The sequence below is a fragment of the Canis lupus genome, chromosome 16 (genome assembly GCF_011100685.1).
Source record: "Canis lupus familiaris isolate Mischka breed German Shepherd chromosome 16, alternate assembly UU_Cfam_GSD_1.0, whole genome shotgun sequence".
In the NCBI taxonomy this organism is placed as follows: Eukaryota; Metazoa; Chordata; class Mammalia; order Carnivora; family Canidae; genus Canis; species Canis lupus.
The window spans coordinates 27459442-27475344 of NC_049237.1; the positions used below are offsets into that span (position 1 = coordinate 27459442).

The window sequence follows — 15903 nt, forward strand, 5'->3', positions numbered from 1 at the left end:
AAATCAAATCACAAAAATTTTTTTTAAGATAACCATCTAACTAACCAAGCACAGCCCCTTATGACCTGCAGCATACACTGTGCTCCATATAAAGAGATCACAAAATAAGTGCATGGGGCTTATAATCCAGTTAAGGAAACAAGAGCCACACTCAAAGCCCCTTCAGAGAACAATCAAGTGCTAAACACACTGAAATACAGTGAGAGAAGAAGCTACTACCTTCTCATAAAATTGCCACCTCACATGTTCTTATATAGAAAACACCAGTGTTGCTAGACTTCTGACTTTAAGGAGTCAGTTTCTTATATCATCAACTTCTCTTCTAAGGGAGTCATTCCTTCTTTGACTCTACCTTTATATTCAGCAAAAGAGAACTTTCTAGAGCATTATATGAAATAATTTTTTATTTTTAAAGCTAAGTTGTATTTTAAGAGAACCCTTTTGGGGAAGTGCAGAGGGAGAAGGAAAGACAGAATCCTAAGCAGGCTCCACGCCCAGGACATGAGCGCAACACAGGGCCAATCTCACAACCCTGAGATCATGACCCAAGCCAAAATCAAGAGTTGAACACTTAACCAACGGAGCAACCCAGACACCCCTAAGAGAACCTTTATTACTGACTTAGATGCAAGCTAGGAGGTATGTCTAAGGTATGGATTACAGGAGAGCTTAGGAAATCAGTGACTGGACCAAGCTCAGCAATTCCTCAAGGAGGAAAGGAAACATTTGTTCTCAGTGCTGGGGGAGAGCAGAATGGATCAGAGCCCACAACTGACTTCTTAATGATACAGTGATGTCTTCTAATACTGACAGTGTAGGATCTACTTGTTCTGCTACTCCTCAGGAAACAAGCAGAAATAGGTCTCAAAATCACTTTAGTTCCCCCCTCAAACCCAACCTTAGTTCATATTCCTTTGGTAACAAGGGCAACAATCACTCCCTTGAAACAGAACTGACAAAGGAGGAACACAGTACAAATGCTAAATTGCAGACATTGGTAAAATAAGGTTATGTTCTAACTAAGAATTTAGAACAAATCAAATACTTCACACTTATTTGATCCTCAAAATGTTATCTACCTTGATCCTCAAAACAACCCTGTGAAAAAAGCACAGCAAAGCTTATTAATTCCATTTAAAAATGAGACACTATTATGTTAACAAGTTAGATAACAAATTCCTTGAAAGACACAAACTACTGAATCTGACTCAGAGGAAAATGGAATATCTGAATAGATCTAAAGCAGGGATAGAGACTGAAATGGTAAATTAAAAACTTCCCCCCACCACACACATACACACAACTGTATCAAATTGGTGAATTCTACCAAATACTTAAAGAAAAATTAGTATCAATTCTTCACAAACTCTTACATGAAATGAGGGTAAAAGGCTTCCCAACTCATTTCATCAGTCCAATATTACCTTGATATCAAACCCAAAGCTTTCATAAGAAAGAAACTACAGACTAGTATCTCACATTGAAAAGAGAAGCAAAAATCCTCAACAAAATACTATCAAACTGAATCCACCAACACATAAGAAGGATTATGCATCATGAGCAGTGGGATTTATCCAAGGAATGCAAAGTTGGTGTAACATCTGAAAATCAATTAGGGTAATATACCACAGCAATAGAACAGAAGACAAAACTCACATGATCATCTCAAAATATGGAGAAAAAATTTGAAAAAAAAAAACAAAATTCTTTCATGACAAAAAACACCCAACAAACTAGGCACAGAAGGGAACTTCCTCAACTTGATAAAGGACACCTATGAATTCTACAGCTAATGATATACTTAATGGTAAAAGGCTGATGCTTTCCTCTTAAGGTCAAGAATAAGACATGAATATCAGCTTTTGCTATTTCTATTCAAAATTGTACTAGAAGTCCTAGCCAGTCCCAATAGGCAAGGAAAAGAAATAAGAGGCATCTAGATTGAAAAGGAAAAAGGAGAGCAGCCCCGGTGGCCTAGCGGTTTAGTGTCACCCTCAGCCCGGGGTGTGATCCTCGAGACCCAGGATCAAGTCCCATGTCTGGCTCCCTGTGTGGAGCCTGCTTCTCCCTCTGCCTGTGTCTCTGCCTCTCTGTGTGTCTGTCATGAATAAATAAATAAAATCTTAAAAAAAAAAAAAAAGGAAAAAGGAAAAACTATCTCTATTTGCAGATGAAATGATCTCGTACATAGAAAGTTCTAAGGAATACACCAACAAAAACTATTATGACAAATGAATTTAGCAAATTTAGCAAATTTGCAGAATACAAGATCAGTGTGCACAAATCAACTGTATTCCTATACAGCATTCAAAAATCAATTGTATTTCCATACATGCAATGAAAAATCCAAAAAAGAAATTAAGAAAACAATTCCATTTATCATAGTATCAAAAAGAATAAAATACTTAAAGGTAACAAACAAGGCCAAGCTTGTACTCTAAAAACTATAGAACATAATTTGAGGAAATTAAAAATCTTAATGGAAAGACATCCTATATTCATGGAGTGGAAAATTTAACATTGTTACCATGATAGTACTCCCCAAATTTATCTACAGATTGAATACAATCTGTATCAACATACCAGCTGGCTTTTTTGAAAAAAATTAATAAACTGATCCTAAAATTTATAAGGACATGGGAAGAACCCAGAGTAACTAAAACAATCAGAAAGACAAAGTTGGAGGACTCATATTTCCTGATTTCAAAACTTACTACAGAGCTACCATAATCAAGAATATATGATAAACATAAGGAAAGGCATACAGATCAATAAAACAAAAGTTCAGAAGCCAACCCTTAACATCTATGATCAAGTGACTTTTGACAAGGTCGGTAAAAGGGTACAAAATCAATTCAAACACTCTTTTCAATGAATGGTGCTGGACATCTACATGCAAAAGAAAGAAGTTGCACCATTTCCTCACAACACATATAATAATTAGCTCAAAATCAATCACAGATCTAAGTATAAGAGCTCAAACTATAAAACTCTTAGAAGAAAACATAGGGGTAATAAATCTTTGTGACGGTGGGTTAAAAGGCAAAACCTTCTTGGATATGACATAAGGGACAAAAGAAAAAGTAGAAAATTGAACATCATCAAAATTAAAAACTTCTACACATCGAATGATGCCCTCAAAAATGTGAAAAGGGGGGTGTCTGGGTAGCTCAGTTAGTTAGGCATCCAACTCTTGATTTCAGCTCAGGTCATCATCTCAGAGTTGTGAGATCATTCGGCTTTGGGTATGGAGCCTGTTTAAGATTCTCTCTCCCTCCTCCCCTAAAAAAAAGTGAAAAGACAACCCCCAGAATGGGAAGAACTATTTACAATTACATATCTAATAGGGGACTTGTATCCAGAATACATAAAGTACTCTTACAACTCAATATAAAAAGATAAACAACACAGTCAAAAAGTAGGCCAAGGGCAGCCTGGGTGGCTCAGCAGTTTAGCGCCACCTTCAGTCCACGGCCTGATCCTGGAGACCCAGGATCGAGTCCCACGTCGGGCTACCTGCATGGAACCTGCTTTTCCCTCTACCTCTCTCTCTTGCTCTCTTTTATAAATAAATAAAATCTTAAAAAAAAAAAAAGTAGGCCAAGAATCTGTATAAACATTTTGCTAAAGAAGATATACAAACAGCCAATGAATACATGAAAAGATGCTCAACACTGTTAGGCATTAGGGAAATACAAATCAAAACCAGGATATACCACTTCACACCTACTAAGATGGCTAAAATCAAACAGACAGGTAACAAGTGTTGACAAGGATGTGGAGAAATTGAAATCCTCACACACTCTTGGTAGGAATGTAAAATGGTGCAGCCACTTTGGAAAACAGTTTGACAGTTCCTCAAAGTGTTAGAAATACAGTTACCTTATGACCCATCAGTAACACTACTAGGTATATAGGTATATACCCAGGAGAAATGAAAACATACATCCACAGAAAAACCTGAACAGGAAATGTTCGTAGCAGCATGAATCTTAATCGCCCCGAAGTGGAAATAACTCTAACGTCCATCAACTGAACAAAATATGACACATTCATGTAATGGAGTATTTACTGACAATAAAAAGGAATGAAGTACCGATACATGCTACAATATGGATGTGAACAGAGGCAGTCACAATAAACTATAGATTGTATAGTTCTATTTACATAAAATGTCCAGAATAAGCAAATATACTGAGACACAAAGTAGATTATCAGTTGCCTAGGACTAGGGGGTGGAATGGCAAAGGAATGCTAAAGGGTACAGAATTTCTTTGGGAGTGATAAAATGTTCTAAAAATCGGATGAAGGCCACAGTTGTACAATTCTGTTAGTATACTAAAAATCATTGAATCAGGAGTGCCTTGGTGGTTCAGTCAATTAAGTATTTGCCTTTGGCTCAGGTCATGATCTCGGGGTCCTGGGATGGAACCCTGCATCGGGCTCCCTGCTCAATGGGGAGTCAGCTTCTCCCTCTCCCTCTACCCCTTCCCCCTGCTCATGCTTTCTCTCTCTCTCAAATAAAATCTTTTTAAAAATCATTGAATTGGGGCAGCCTGGGTGGCTCAGCAGTTTAGCGTCACCTTTAGCTCAGGGCATGATCCTAGAGACCCGGGATGGAATCCCACATCAGGCTCCCTGCATGGAGACTGCTTCGCCCTCTCCTCTGCCTGTGTCTCTGCCTCTCTCTCTCTCTCTGTGTGTCTCTCATGAATAAATAAATAAAATATTTTTAAAAATTATTGAATTATAGACCCTTAAAATGGGTGAACTGCATGATATGTGAGTTAGATCTCAATAAAACTGTTAAAAAAGAAAAAATGGACATGGCTCAAAAGCTCAGAGCAAGCACAGCATCCTGCAGTTCCTAATAAAATATTCTACTCTACCACAGACTTGTATTTCAGAAAATGCTTTAAATAGTCTCTTATGTATATCACGTGTAGGAACTCAAACTTCAGAGAAGTGGTAGGTCTCACCATCACATCAATTTGGAATTTTAAATTTCTCTTGAGGAAGCCTACAATGTGCTAAATTCTATTTACAGAAAAAGGTGAAAAAATGACATCACTCCTCTCTCCTACAACAGATATAGCACAGTACAGGAACCATCCTAGAGGCAGGACAATCATCAAGTTCAAAAGGCTTTTGGCTTTGTTCCTGTCTAGGGAGGGGAAGATTTTTTCAATGCTAGTTTTTAACATTTGACTTCTTCCAAGACCTCCTTCACATACTCCCTTATTAAAACTATCTATTTGCTGTTAAAACTTCTGGAGAAACCAAGGAGGCCAAGAAGCCTGGGAAACAGAGGCCAGCTAGCCTCCTCCAAACTCAGCTCTGTAAGGGCCTTACGCCCAAGCCCCCAAAGCAGAGCTGACACTCTATCAGTGCCCACTGCTGGGCGCATGTCAGACAAATAAAGGACTCTTTTCAACTGATATCTTTTATGTACAGAAAAGGTACATATAAGTCGTGGTAAAGCTGTGTAGCTCTAAACCAACAGCTGTGAGGGATTAACATTTGTTCTTCATTTGACCCCTTCCCTTTGAAGAGCTCTCCTCACTCAAATGTATGGATGGCTTGGTCTTGCCCTTCCACCCCCTACTCTCCTGTGTTTGAATCAGGGCTTCAGGAGGGAAATGAGCGTGATTCTGGCACTTGTGCCACCCCTTCCTGCTAAAGTGATCCGACTTGAGGAGACTGTTAATAAGGTACATATTAGCATTTAGGCAAGTGTCCAAAATTCGAGGTTTTTTGTTTTTTTCCCAATTTCATGTCTGAATTCCCAGTCCCTCTGATTACCCCAAAGCTTAAATATATTTTATATATGTACGTTCTCAGTCATTTGGTCAAGAGCACAGGCCTTAAAGTGGAGAAGTCGACATGATGTATTACCCAGGGGCAGGACAACAGCACCAGCAGGCCTTTTCCAGGAATGCTAGGTAGAAAGAACCTCAGGGTACAGGCTACAAAGCTCACATTCCCCTGACAACCACTGAGGCCTCAGGTCACCCAGAAACACGAGAGTAAGGAGGGGATTCCAAGTGGGTGAGTCAAGGCAGGAAAATGCGGAACATCCTCCTAGGTATGCAGTAACTTTAAGATGTCACTACTTAGAGCAGAAAAACATCAACACCCAACACCCCCACACACACCCTCACATACACTCCTGACCAAACCCAGACAGAAACAAACTGTCCAAACTTCCTCCTCCACGGCCTCCAAAAAAAAAAAAAAAGAAAAAAAAAATCACCAAATAAAACACTACTCAGGAGCTGGGAGGGACAGGGGAGAAGGCAGGGGCGAGTTTATTGCTATTTGTAAGAGTGTAAGAGAGCACCAGATGCCATTTCTCCTGAGATAAGCTTCTAACTCCTGACAGTGGCTCACTGTAAAATGTAACACTCCACAGGTAAAGAATACTATGGAAAGCCACTTGATGAGCTGAAAAAGCTTATATACTAAGGATAAAGAAAATATTTCAAATTTCCAAACCAGTATGTTATGCTATTTTACTTAAAAAAAAAAAAAAAAAAAAAAAAGACCCAACTCTGTCCTCTGAAGGCCCAGATCCTAATATGAAAGAAGGGAAAAGCCCACCAATCCTGAGTGTCTGCCACCCAGGCAGCCAAACCTTCTCCACAGAAACCCTTCCCATAACTAATACGTCTTCTCTTCTCATTCCTGAGATGCCCCGGAGTTTCAGAAGTCTGGATTTGTTTGAGGTTACATTTCGAATACATGAGAAATCCCCCACCACAGACAGAAAATGTAGAAGGACCTCCCTGTGGACTTCTCCTCCGAACCCAACGCCTGCAGCCTGCAGCAGGATGAGTGGAGAGAAAGAGCACGTGCTAGCAGATGGGACTCCTCTGCAGAGATGGGAAATTGTGTAACTTCACTCCGCTGCTGCCAAACAACCATAATGTGCATCTCTTCAGAAATAATTACTGGAGGATTCAAAATACCAACTGCCTCTCTCACAAAGAAGCAACCACCCACACAGGAGCTGGGGGCTGATGCAGGATAAAGGAAAAGAGAAAGGAGCCTCCAGACAGAGCAACAGCAGCTGATTTGCCAGTCACATCACATGCCTCCACAACAGGACAGAGGCCTTGGCTGAAGACCATGTTATTTCTCCCATCTCTTCTGCTCCAGCACTCTAAGAAAAGGGGCAAAAGGAAGAGGTGGATAAAGCAGCAAAGAGGCCCCAGAGGAAGAGAGTAATAAAAAAGTCTGAAGTCTTTGAAATTACACTGTTTAGCAGAAGTTTGGCTTTTTTTAAAGTAGGAAACAGGGGTGCTTGGGTGGCTTAGTTGTTTAGGCGTCTGCCTTCGGCTTGGGTCATGATTCTAGGGTCCTGGGATGGAGCCCCACATAGGGCTCCCTGCTCAGTGGGGAGCCTGCTCCTCCCCCCCACTTAAGCTTTCTCTCTCTCAGATAAATAAATAAAATCTTCAGGCAGCCTGGGTGGCTCAGCGGTTTAGTGCTGCCTTCAGCCCAGGGCGTGATCCTGGAGTCCCGGGATGGAGTCCCACCTTGGCTCCCTGCATGGAGCCTGCTTCTCCCTCTACCTGTGTCTCTGCCTCTCTCTCTGTGTGTCTCTCATGAATAAATAAATAAAATCTTAAAAAAAAAAAAAAAAAAGTAGGAAAGAGTCTTAAGCTAGTCAGCCTCCAAGATGGTCCCCAATGAGGGCGCCATTTATCAAGTGAGATGAATCCCATCTCCTGGCAATCATGCTGTTGGACAGACCTGTGTAAACAAAAAGATATTGTGGAAATAACTGTGACTTCTGAGGCCAAGTCATAAGAGATACTACAATTCCCGTCTTGCTCTTGGATCACTCACTCTGTGGCTAGTCAGCTGCCATGCTGGAAGAACACTCAAGCAACCTCATAGACAGCAAGGTCCACCCACATGGTAAAGAGCTGAGGCCTCCCACCAACAGCCAGCACTTGCCAGGCAGCAGTGAGCTACCTAAGTTCTTCCAAACCCGATCAAGCTCTCAGATGATGACAGTCCCAGCCAATACCGTGACCGTATTCTCACAAATAACCCTAAGCCAAATCACCGAGCTAATAAGCTGCTACTCAAATTCCAGACCTATGAAAACTATGTGAAATAATATTCTAAGCTGTTAATAAATTTTGGAGTAATTTGTTATGCAGCAATAGGTAACTAATAGGCCTTTTAGAAACTCCTCTTTGTGGGGCAGCCCGGGTGGCTCTGCGGTTTAGCACCGCCTCCGGCCCAGGGCTTGATCCTGGAGACCCGGGATCAAGTCCCATGTCGGGCTCCCTGCATGGAGCCTGCTTCTCTCTCTGCCTGTGTCTCTGCCTCTCTCTCCCTCTCTGTGTCTCTCGTGAATAAATAAAAAAATCTTAAAAAAAAAAAAAAAAAAAAAGAAAGAAACTCCTCTTTGGGAGCACCTGGGTGGCTCAGTCAATTAAGTATCTGCCTTCAGCTCTAGTCATGATCCCAGGGTCCTGGGATCAAGCCCTGCATTCATAGGCAGCCTGGGTGGCTCAGTGGTTTAGTGTCACCTTCAGCCCCAGGAGTGATCCTGGAGACCTGGGATTGAGTCCCATGTCGGGGTCCCTGCATGGAGCCTGCTTCTCCCTCTGCCTATGTTTCTGCCTCTCTCTGTGTCTCTCATGAATAAATAAAATCTTAAAAAAAAAAAATTTAAAAGCTTTAAAAAAAAAAAAAAGCCCTGCATTCAGAATCCCTGCTCACCAGGGAGCCTGCTTCTCCCTCTCCCTCTGCTTGCACTCCTAGTGCTTGCATTCTCTCTCTCTTCCTGCTAAATAAATAAAAGCTTCTTTAAAAAAATAAAAAGAAAGAAAACAAAAAAACCTCCTCTCTCTATCCCAAAATAGATGCAGAGTCCCAGGAGGCTGCATACATCTCCATGCAGATGCCTTTTCTCATCCACATGTGACTCACAGGTGGAGAGAGAAAGCAATAGCTACTACTGAATATGTCCCCACCCTCTTAATTTCTCACTGATGAGCTGAAGCTAAGCATTAAAGATGCAAAATGTTTTCAATAGAGCAGCTTACCCTGTAACGCTTTCTTTCCTGCTTCAAGCTCTATATCTAAATTTTGCTGCAAATTCAAAATTTGATATTCAAAATTCCTGAAGTACATTTTATACTTCACATATATACGTGCCAAGTTAATAAATGTGAATACATGTCCCCTATGGAACTTATAAAAAAAATTACTATCACTTAACAGGATACATTAAAGGATGCTCTCCCTGAGCAAACAACCCTGTCTTGGCAACATTTTAAGAACCTTTATTTCCTCTGATAAGTTTTCTCTTCAATCAGTGAAGACAGAGAATCACGGATTCCCTGGGGAGAGAAGCTGTATAATATGTTCTATGAAGCTATGGATGTGTGACCTTAAAAGCTGAATTTAAGGGGCACCTCGGTGGCTCAGTGGTTGACTGTCTGCCTTTGGCTCAGGTCATGATCCCCGGGGTCCTTGGAAAGAGTCCTGCTTCTCCCTCTGTGTGTCTCTGCCTCTCTCACTGTGTCTCTCATGAATAAATAAATAAATATATTTTTTAAAAAACCCTGAATTTAAGACCCTAGTCTAGTATTAACAGTAAAGACAATGGCCTGGATTTTCCAATCCTTGGAATGGAGATCACATGCATCCTATCTCATAGCATCACTGTTCTAAAAATCAAGCAAGATGCTGAAAAGAAACAAAAAAAAGCTTACTTGTTTCCAATACATTCAGTAAACTCAGCTGAAAGAAAAAGCCAGTGTTCTGCTAGGTGGGAGTCGTATAGTGGGAAAGGTGGAGATCAGTAATTTGTTCTATCTCCAGCAATGACATAGGAAAAAGGGTACCTGGACTGGCTAGGAAAATATCTGTATCTGCCAAACAGAACTGCCAGATTACATTTTTTCATTTGAAATATCCATTTGGCCATTAGTGACCTAACCCCTGGAGATGTGACCATGTTTGAGGAAACTTCATAAAATTAGGTTTACATACAAGCAAAGGTGACAGTGAGATCCTGAACTTACAAACAGCAATCCCTTTCTAGGCCCAATGCAACAGTTTTTAGGCAGTTAAGTGACCCTCATTTATCACATCCCCACGGAGACTGCTGTTTTGTTTTGGGGAGATAAACCAGGATCTTCCCATTCCTGACCTGAGGTTAGAGAGTGTGACTAAAAGGTTTATGCTGCCAGCCAGGACTTCCTATGAAGAGTGTTACAACCCACTTGAAAAAGACACTATGAGTACTCTTTAACCTAAATGTTTAAATGTCTTTAGACCACATCCATTTTTTTAAATGGAGTATTATATGGCAGCAACATCATTTTGGAAGGGTTGCCCCCAACCAGACAGACACACACCGGATGCCTCCAACCACCACAGACTGTCAAAGTAAGTTACCTTGCTTTGATGCTCAGGTAAGCCCCAGACTGGGGAGTACAAGTCTGAAATGAGTTTCATCCTTACAACATTTCTCACAAATTTACTATTCATTTGGAAAGAAAAATACTGCTTTATAGTTATAAATAAATCTAGTAAAATGTATACTCAACAGGCAGACTTTTCCCCTGCCCCTAAGTTTTTTATTCAAATATTACAGTTCTGCACTTTCTGAGGTGTCTGCTGGAAAAACTATACTTTCTCCCTAAGACATTTTCTTTGGGTGGAACACCATACAGAAACTCTCTACATGGCTCATTTACACTTGTATAAATAAAGCAACAAAAAAACATGGCTCTGATCCCATTTACTAACTAGTAGGAATCTCCCAAGTTGAGAGCTAAAAACATTACATGGAAAAAAAAAATGTACCATGCTGCTGAGGTTTTCAAGCCTTAAACATCTTACAATATAAAATAATATAAAAATTTAAATTGAACTATGAAGGAGCCAATTACATTTTAAAAAATCAAATAAAAATAAAAGAGATAGGGGATGGCTTAGGATGTTATTGAAGGAGCCATGGGAGTTGAACTATTGGACTAACATTAAGAGTCCTTATTAGTATTATTTCTAGGAAATTCTAATAAAGCAATCCCTATGGTAGGGGCAGGAAGAGAATGTTAAACTAAATCCTTAGGAGAACCATATTCACGGATTTGACTGGAACACTTCAATAAACACGTAATGAAAAATGTCTACATATTATTTTCTTATACATATAACTCAAAGCCTTAGAACCAAAAACCTAAGGCTTACATTTTAACAAGACTTATATTCCATGTCTCATATATGTAGTCTGAAACACCCAATAAATAAACTATTTCAACCACACAACATATACCAACAACATACCACATCAATTGTCAAATAAATTCGGGAACACCCAATTAAAACCATTAAATTAAATTAAAACCATTAAATTAAAATAATTAAATACACTAAACACTTAATGGGCAAAAGTTTAGTGTCTATATATACTTGTACTTATATTAAATGATTCCCAAACTCTCTTCATTCTTCCCTAATTTCCTTTTTTCATAACTCCTTGGATCTTTTAGTCAACTGAAAATCAGGTATACTGACAGATCAATGACATTTGTGTTTTACACGGGAGACAAATAGCCAGCCCAAACAAGTCTTTCCCCAAAGCCTTACATAACCACACAGGCCTGTACTAAGGCACCTGGTCCCATGCTTCATTGTGAATTAATCATGGATAGCCTTGCCACCTTCTTTAAAGTTATCCCAAACTACTTAAGTTTTATATTTTTATCACAATTGTCGTAAGTGTGGATCTAAGTCAGCAAACTTTTCTGTGAAGAGCCAAGCAGTAAATATTTTAGGCTTTTGCTGTCCATTTAGTCTCTGTTCCAAGTACTCAACCTTGAGGGGCGCGTGGCTGGCTTTGTAAAGCATATATATGACTCTGAATCTTAGGGTCGTGAGTTCAAGCCCCACAGTGGGTATGGAGCCTATTTAAAAACAAACAAAAAACCTTGCTACTTTAGTGTGAAAGCAGCCATATTAGAACAACACCTGAGTGAACCTGTGGCTGCATTCCCACAAAACTTTATTTATGGGCCCTAAAGTTTGAATCTCCTATAATTTTCACACTGCACAATTTTTTTCAACCATTTAAAAATGTAAAACTAATTCTTAGCTCCCAGGCAGATTCATAATTGGCCACAGCAGGCAGCAGGCCATATTTGGGTCTATGAGCCAGTCTTGCTGATTCCAGAGCTAGACTACCAAAACTGTGTCAACAAACAACTCTGCATTCCCCCTAGGCCTTCAGCAGTAAATATCTATGGATTGATTTTATTTATCTTCCCTTCTATTCTGGAGGTCTATAGTTTGTCTTTGAAATGCTGAGGCATCTAATTAACACATCAAACAGGGTAGATTTAACTAGTCATTCCAAGGGCATTTGATAGTTTCAGCAGAAATTGATATTTTCTTTCTCAAAGAAAGGTAACAAACTATAAATGAAGCTGTGTGTGGGTGTGTGTGGTGGGGAGGCTTCTAGTAGCAGAGGACTGCAGCTTTTATAGTCCAAAACAATGGACAAAAACCACAGTCCACCACAAAAAAGGGGATGCACTTGAGATTGAACCCTTTTTAAAAGTCCTCTCTTAGGTGAAGAAGTCTCCTCACTGATATATCCTTCAGCAAAGAACAACAACAGTAACACCAGCAGCTTAGACATTCTTTGTTGGGGAAGGCAGACAGATAGCAAACACAGAATTGCCAGCCCTAATATTACAGCTACTACTGTGGTCTTTTCAATGAACCTCTTTGGTTCAAGTTTTATTTTAGCAGTTAGTCTGAAACCAGCTCCCATCTATGGCTTTAAAAAATCCCCACAACCTCATCTACCATTTAATTCCTAGGACAGCATATAACCCTATCTCAAAAAGCATTATTAGAGTTCAGATACTGTAAGTCCCCTCAAAAAACTCCCAATAAAAAGAAAATTAACTTTGTATAGACGTAGATGTTTCCCTGCATTCAAAGAATTAGATGGAGGTTGGGGTGGGGGCTGTGGCTATGGTATGTGGTATACAGCCCACACATTGGAGGGCCATCATATACCAGGAAGCCAGGATCTTTTACATACGTTAACTCCAACCCCCGACTAACAACTCAAATATCATTCCTCCGGAAAATATAGTCTTATATAATCTCTACCTGCTGCTCCATCACGTCCTGAAATCACAGAAACATGAAAGACTAACTGTATCAGGAGTTAAATCATCAACAATTTCAGGAGAAAGAAGTTGATTCAAGCCCAGAAATTAAGACTTTAACATGAAATGAGTCTCTAGGAATTTTTGTTCACTGATATCATTCTTAGTCAGACCTGGGCTTTGGGAGTATTTTTGTATTTCCTTGTATATGTATAATAAGGTCATCAACAAGACTCTGAACTAACTTTACAGGTTAGGCAGAAAGAGTTCTCAAAGGCAGAATACTACCAGGCTGATATGCAATCATCCTATTATTTAAACACCGTAAACGAAAAGATTTCTTAATATGGAGTAGTAATTTTCCAGATTGTACACTCTCCCTCAACCCCTACCAAATACATGGCCTTCAATCATGATCTACTTCGCAGAGCTTCCCTGGTCCATGACTCTAAAGACAAAAAACTTTTAGAAAGAATAAAAAAAAAACAGTGTGAACTAGAAGTTACCAAAACATTTAAAAAAGAATCGGTGGCACAAGGAAGAAACAAACATTTGGGTCTCTATGGTTCTGGGGGACTGTCTCTATGCAATTAGCAAAGAATCTGACAAGATGAATCAGACTACCAGCTGACAGAATGGCGAGGAAGGGGCCCTCCCAAGCTGAGAGCAATTCAAAGTAACTTTCAAATAACTACTTAACATGTCTGGTGAGCATTATTTAAATGGGATGGGAAAGCTTCAAAATAGGTCTTTCCAGCTTTCAAATCTCCTTTCTGAACTGCCAGTCTTAAGAGAGGAAAAAGAAAGCCACAAATAACAAGTGCATCTTCCATGCTGTAAAGCTCTTAAAAAAAAAAAAAAAGAAAAAAGAAAAAGTTGAATTCCTAACTCCCCATACCTATGAGTGTGACCTATTTGGAAATAGTACCTTTGCAGATGTAATCAAATTAAGATGAGGTCATACCAAATTAAGAGGGTCCCTGTATTCACTGACTGGGGTCCTTAAAAGAATGTCATGTGAAGGCACAGAGGCACATGGGAGAAGCCTGCCATGTAATGAAGGAGACAGAGATTAAAGTTACACTGCCACAAGCCAAGGAACACCAAGAATTACACTAGCAACCACCAGAAGCTACAGGAGACAAGAAAGGATTCTTTCCTAGAACGTGTGGAGAGAACATGGCTCTGTGGACACCTTCATTTTGGACCTCTAGCCTCCAAATCTGTGAGAATACATTTCTGTCATTTTAAGCCATTACAAAATGTTCCAGACTTCCCTTTATCTGGTTACCTTCAGCTACTGTTCCCTCCCTAGTCACTCCACTCTAGCCACACTTGGCCTCTTCAGACTGGCCCTCAAAACCCTCCCACCATGGGGCCTCACCCCACCCCAGGCTGGTCCTGCTTCAGACCTTTGCAGATAACATTCCCTCTGCTGAAAGGGTTCTCTCCCCAAGAATCTGCAAGTCTGAGCCCTCAATCTTCCCTCAGGGCTCTGCTCAAGTTCCTTTATTGGCAAGGCTCCGCCTAATTAATTACTCTTCAGCATCTCTTATCCCTACTCCATACACCCTATTCCTCCTTCCACTGCTGTATTTAGGACAAGCTGACATATATATCTTGTTTAACCTTTAAAAGATCCATCTTCCTCTATCTATAATGTTAGCTCAGTGAGAGCAACACTTTTTCACTGCTGAATCACAGCACACTCTACTGAGTGGATAAACAGATTCTATCAGGACAGGTGAAATTTTACTCAAAATTGGCTGTGTGACAAAAAAGGTTTCTGCTAATTAAATGGAACATCAGAAGCTTTTGTAGATGAAGGACAGGCTCAAGGTTGAGCTCTGAGGGGGCTAGGAGACAATCTCTGTGCCAGATTTTCTTAGGTAGACAGAGAGGTTCCCCACCATTCCTATGTAGCTTAGGGGAGAGGTAAACAATTTTAAAACAACTTCTTAAGATACCTTCTTATCTACAAAGATCAACTCTTAACTAGAATTTTTGTCTCCAGCCACACACACACCCCTGGAGAAAGTGACTGAACCTGAGAAATATCTAAAGCCAAATCTAAACATACCTCCATCTCCGCATTACTATACACACTTTTGTTTTTTAGGGGCTGAGGGGAAGGGCCCAGCAGAAATGTTCGATAATGATAATCTCATCCTGCAACTGTACAAACTACTTAGGAAGAAAGCCTCTGACCACCACATTCCTAAAAAACAAACCAACAAAAACATTTCAAAATAAGCCAGGAACTTTAAAACAGCTCTTTCTTCGTAATTACTCAATCCAAAGCTTTTAAGTGGCCCTAAATTAACCTTCTTCCTTCTCTCTTTACATTTTCAAAACTTTAAAACAAGAGAGGCAGAAAATGAAAGCCTTTCTTTACCTTGGGTTTTGGCCTCTGGTCCTGCCAACCCTAGTGATGAATCACGGGATTCCTTGAGAGGCGATCTGATTGGTGTTTCGGCTTCAGGGGTCTCAAAATTACCTTCAGAATCCGAGCTGCCAAGGGGGAAAAATGAGGAATTACCACTTTCAACGGTATTTCCGACACCCTTTACAGTTTATATATCGACAAGGGCTAATGTCCAGCATTTTTGCCTAACTTTACAACCCGCTAGTCCCTGCTGAGGCAGGGACTGGCCTGTGGGAGCTCACCGTGGGGTTTTCTCCAAGGGCCGTTCCCCGCCTTCAGCCTGTCTCCCTGATATTCCTCAGTTCCGGGGCTTTTCTCCATCAC

At 40.3% G+C, this 15903-nt stretch overlaps 1 protein-coding gene across 13 annotated transcripts in view; it reads right to left on the minus strand.

The window, feature by feature from the left end:
* Window positions 1-15903, minus strand: part of TACC1 (transforming acidic coiled-coil containing protein 1) — a 119443-nt gene that overhangs the window by 41811 nt on the left and 61729 nt on the right. For 9 of the 13 annotated variants that reach the window (XM_038560034.1, XM_038560042.1, XM_038560038.1 and 6 more), the window contains one exon: window positions 15550-15665. The exons of the other annotated variants lie outside the window; for them this stretch is intronic. In XM_038560034.1, the coding sequence (XP_038415962.1) occupies window positions 15550-15665 (116 nt within the window). The remainder of the gene's footprint in view (window positions 1-15549; window positions 15666-15903) is intronic. 13 annotated transcript variants of the gene reach the window in all.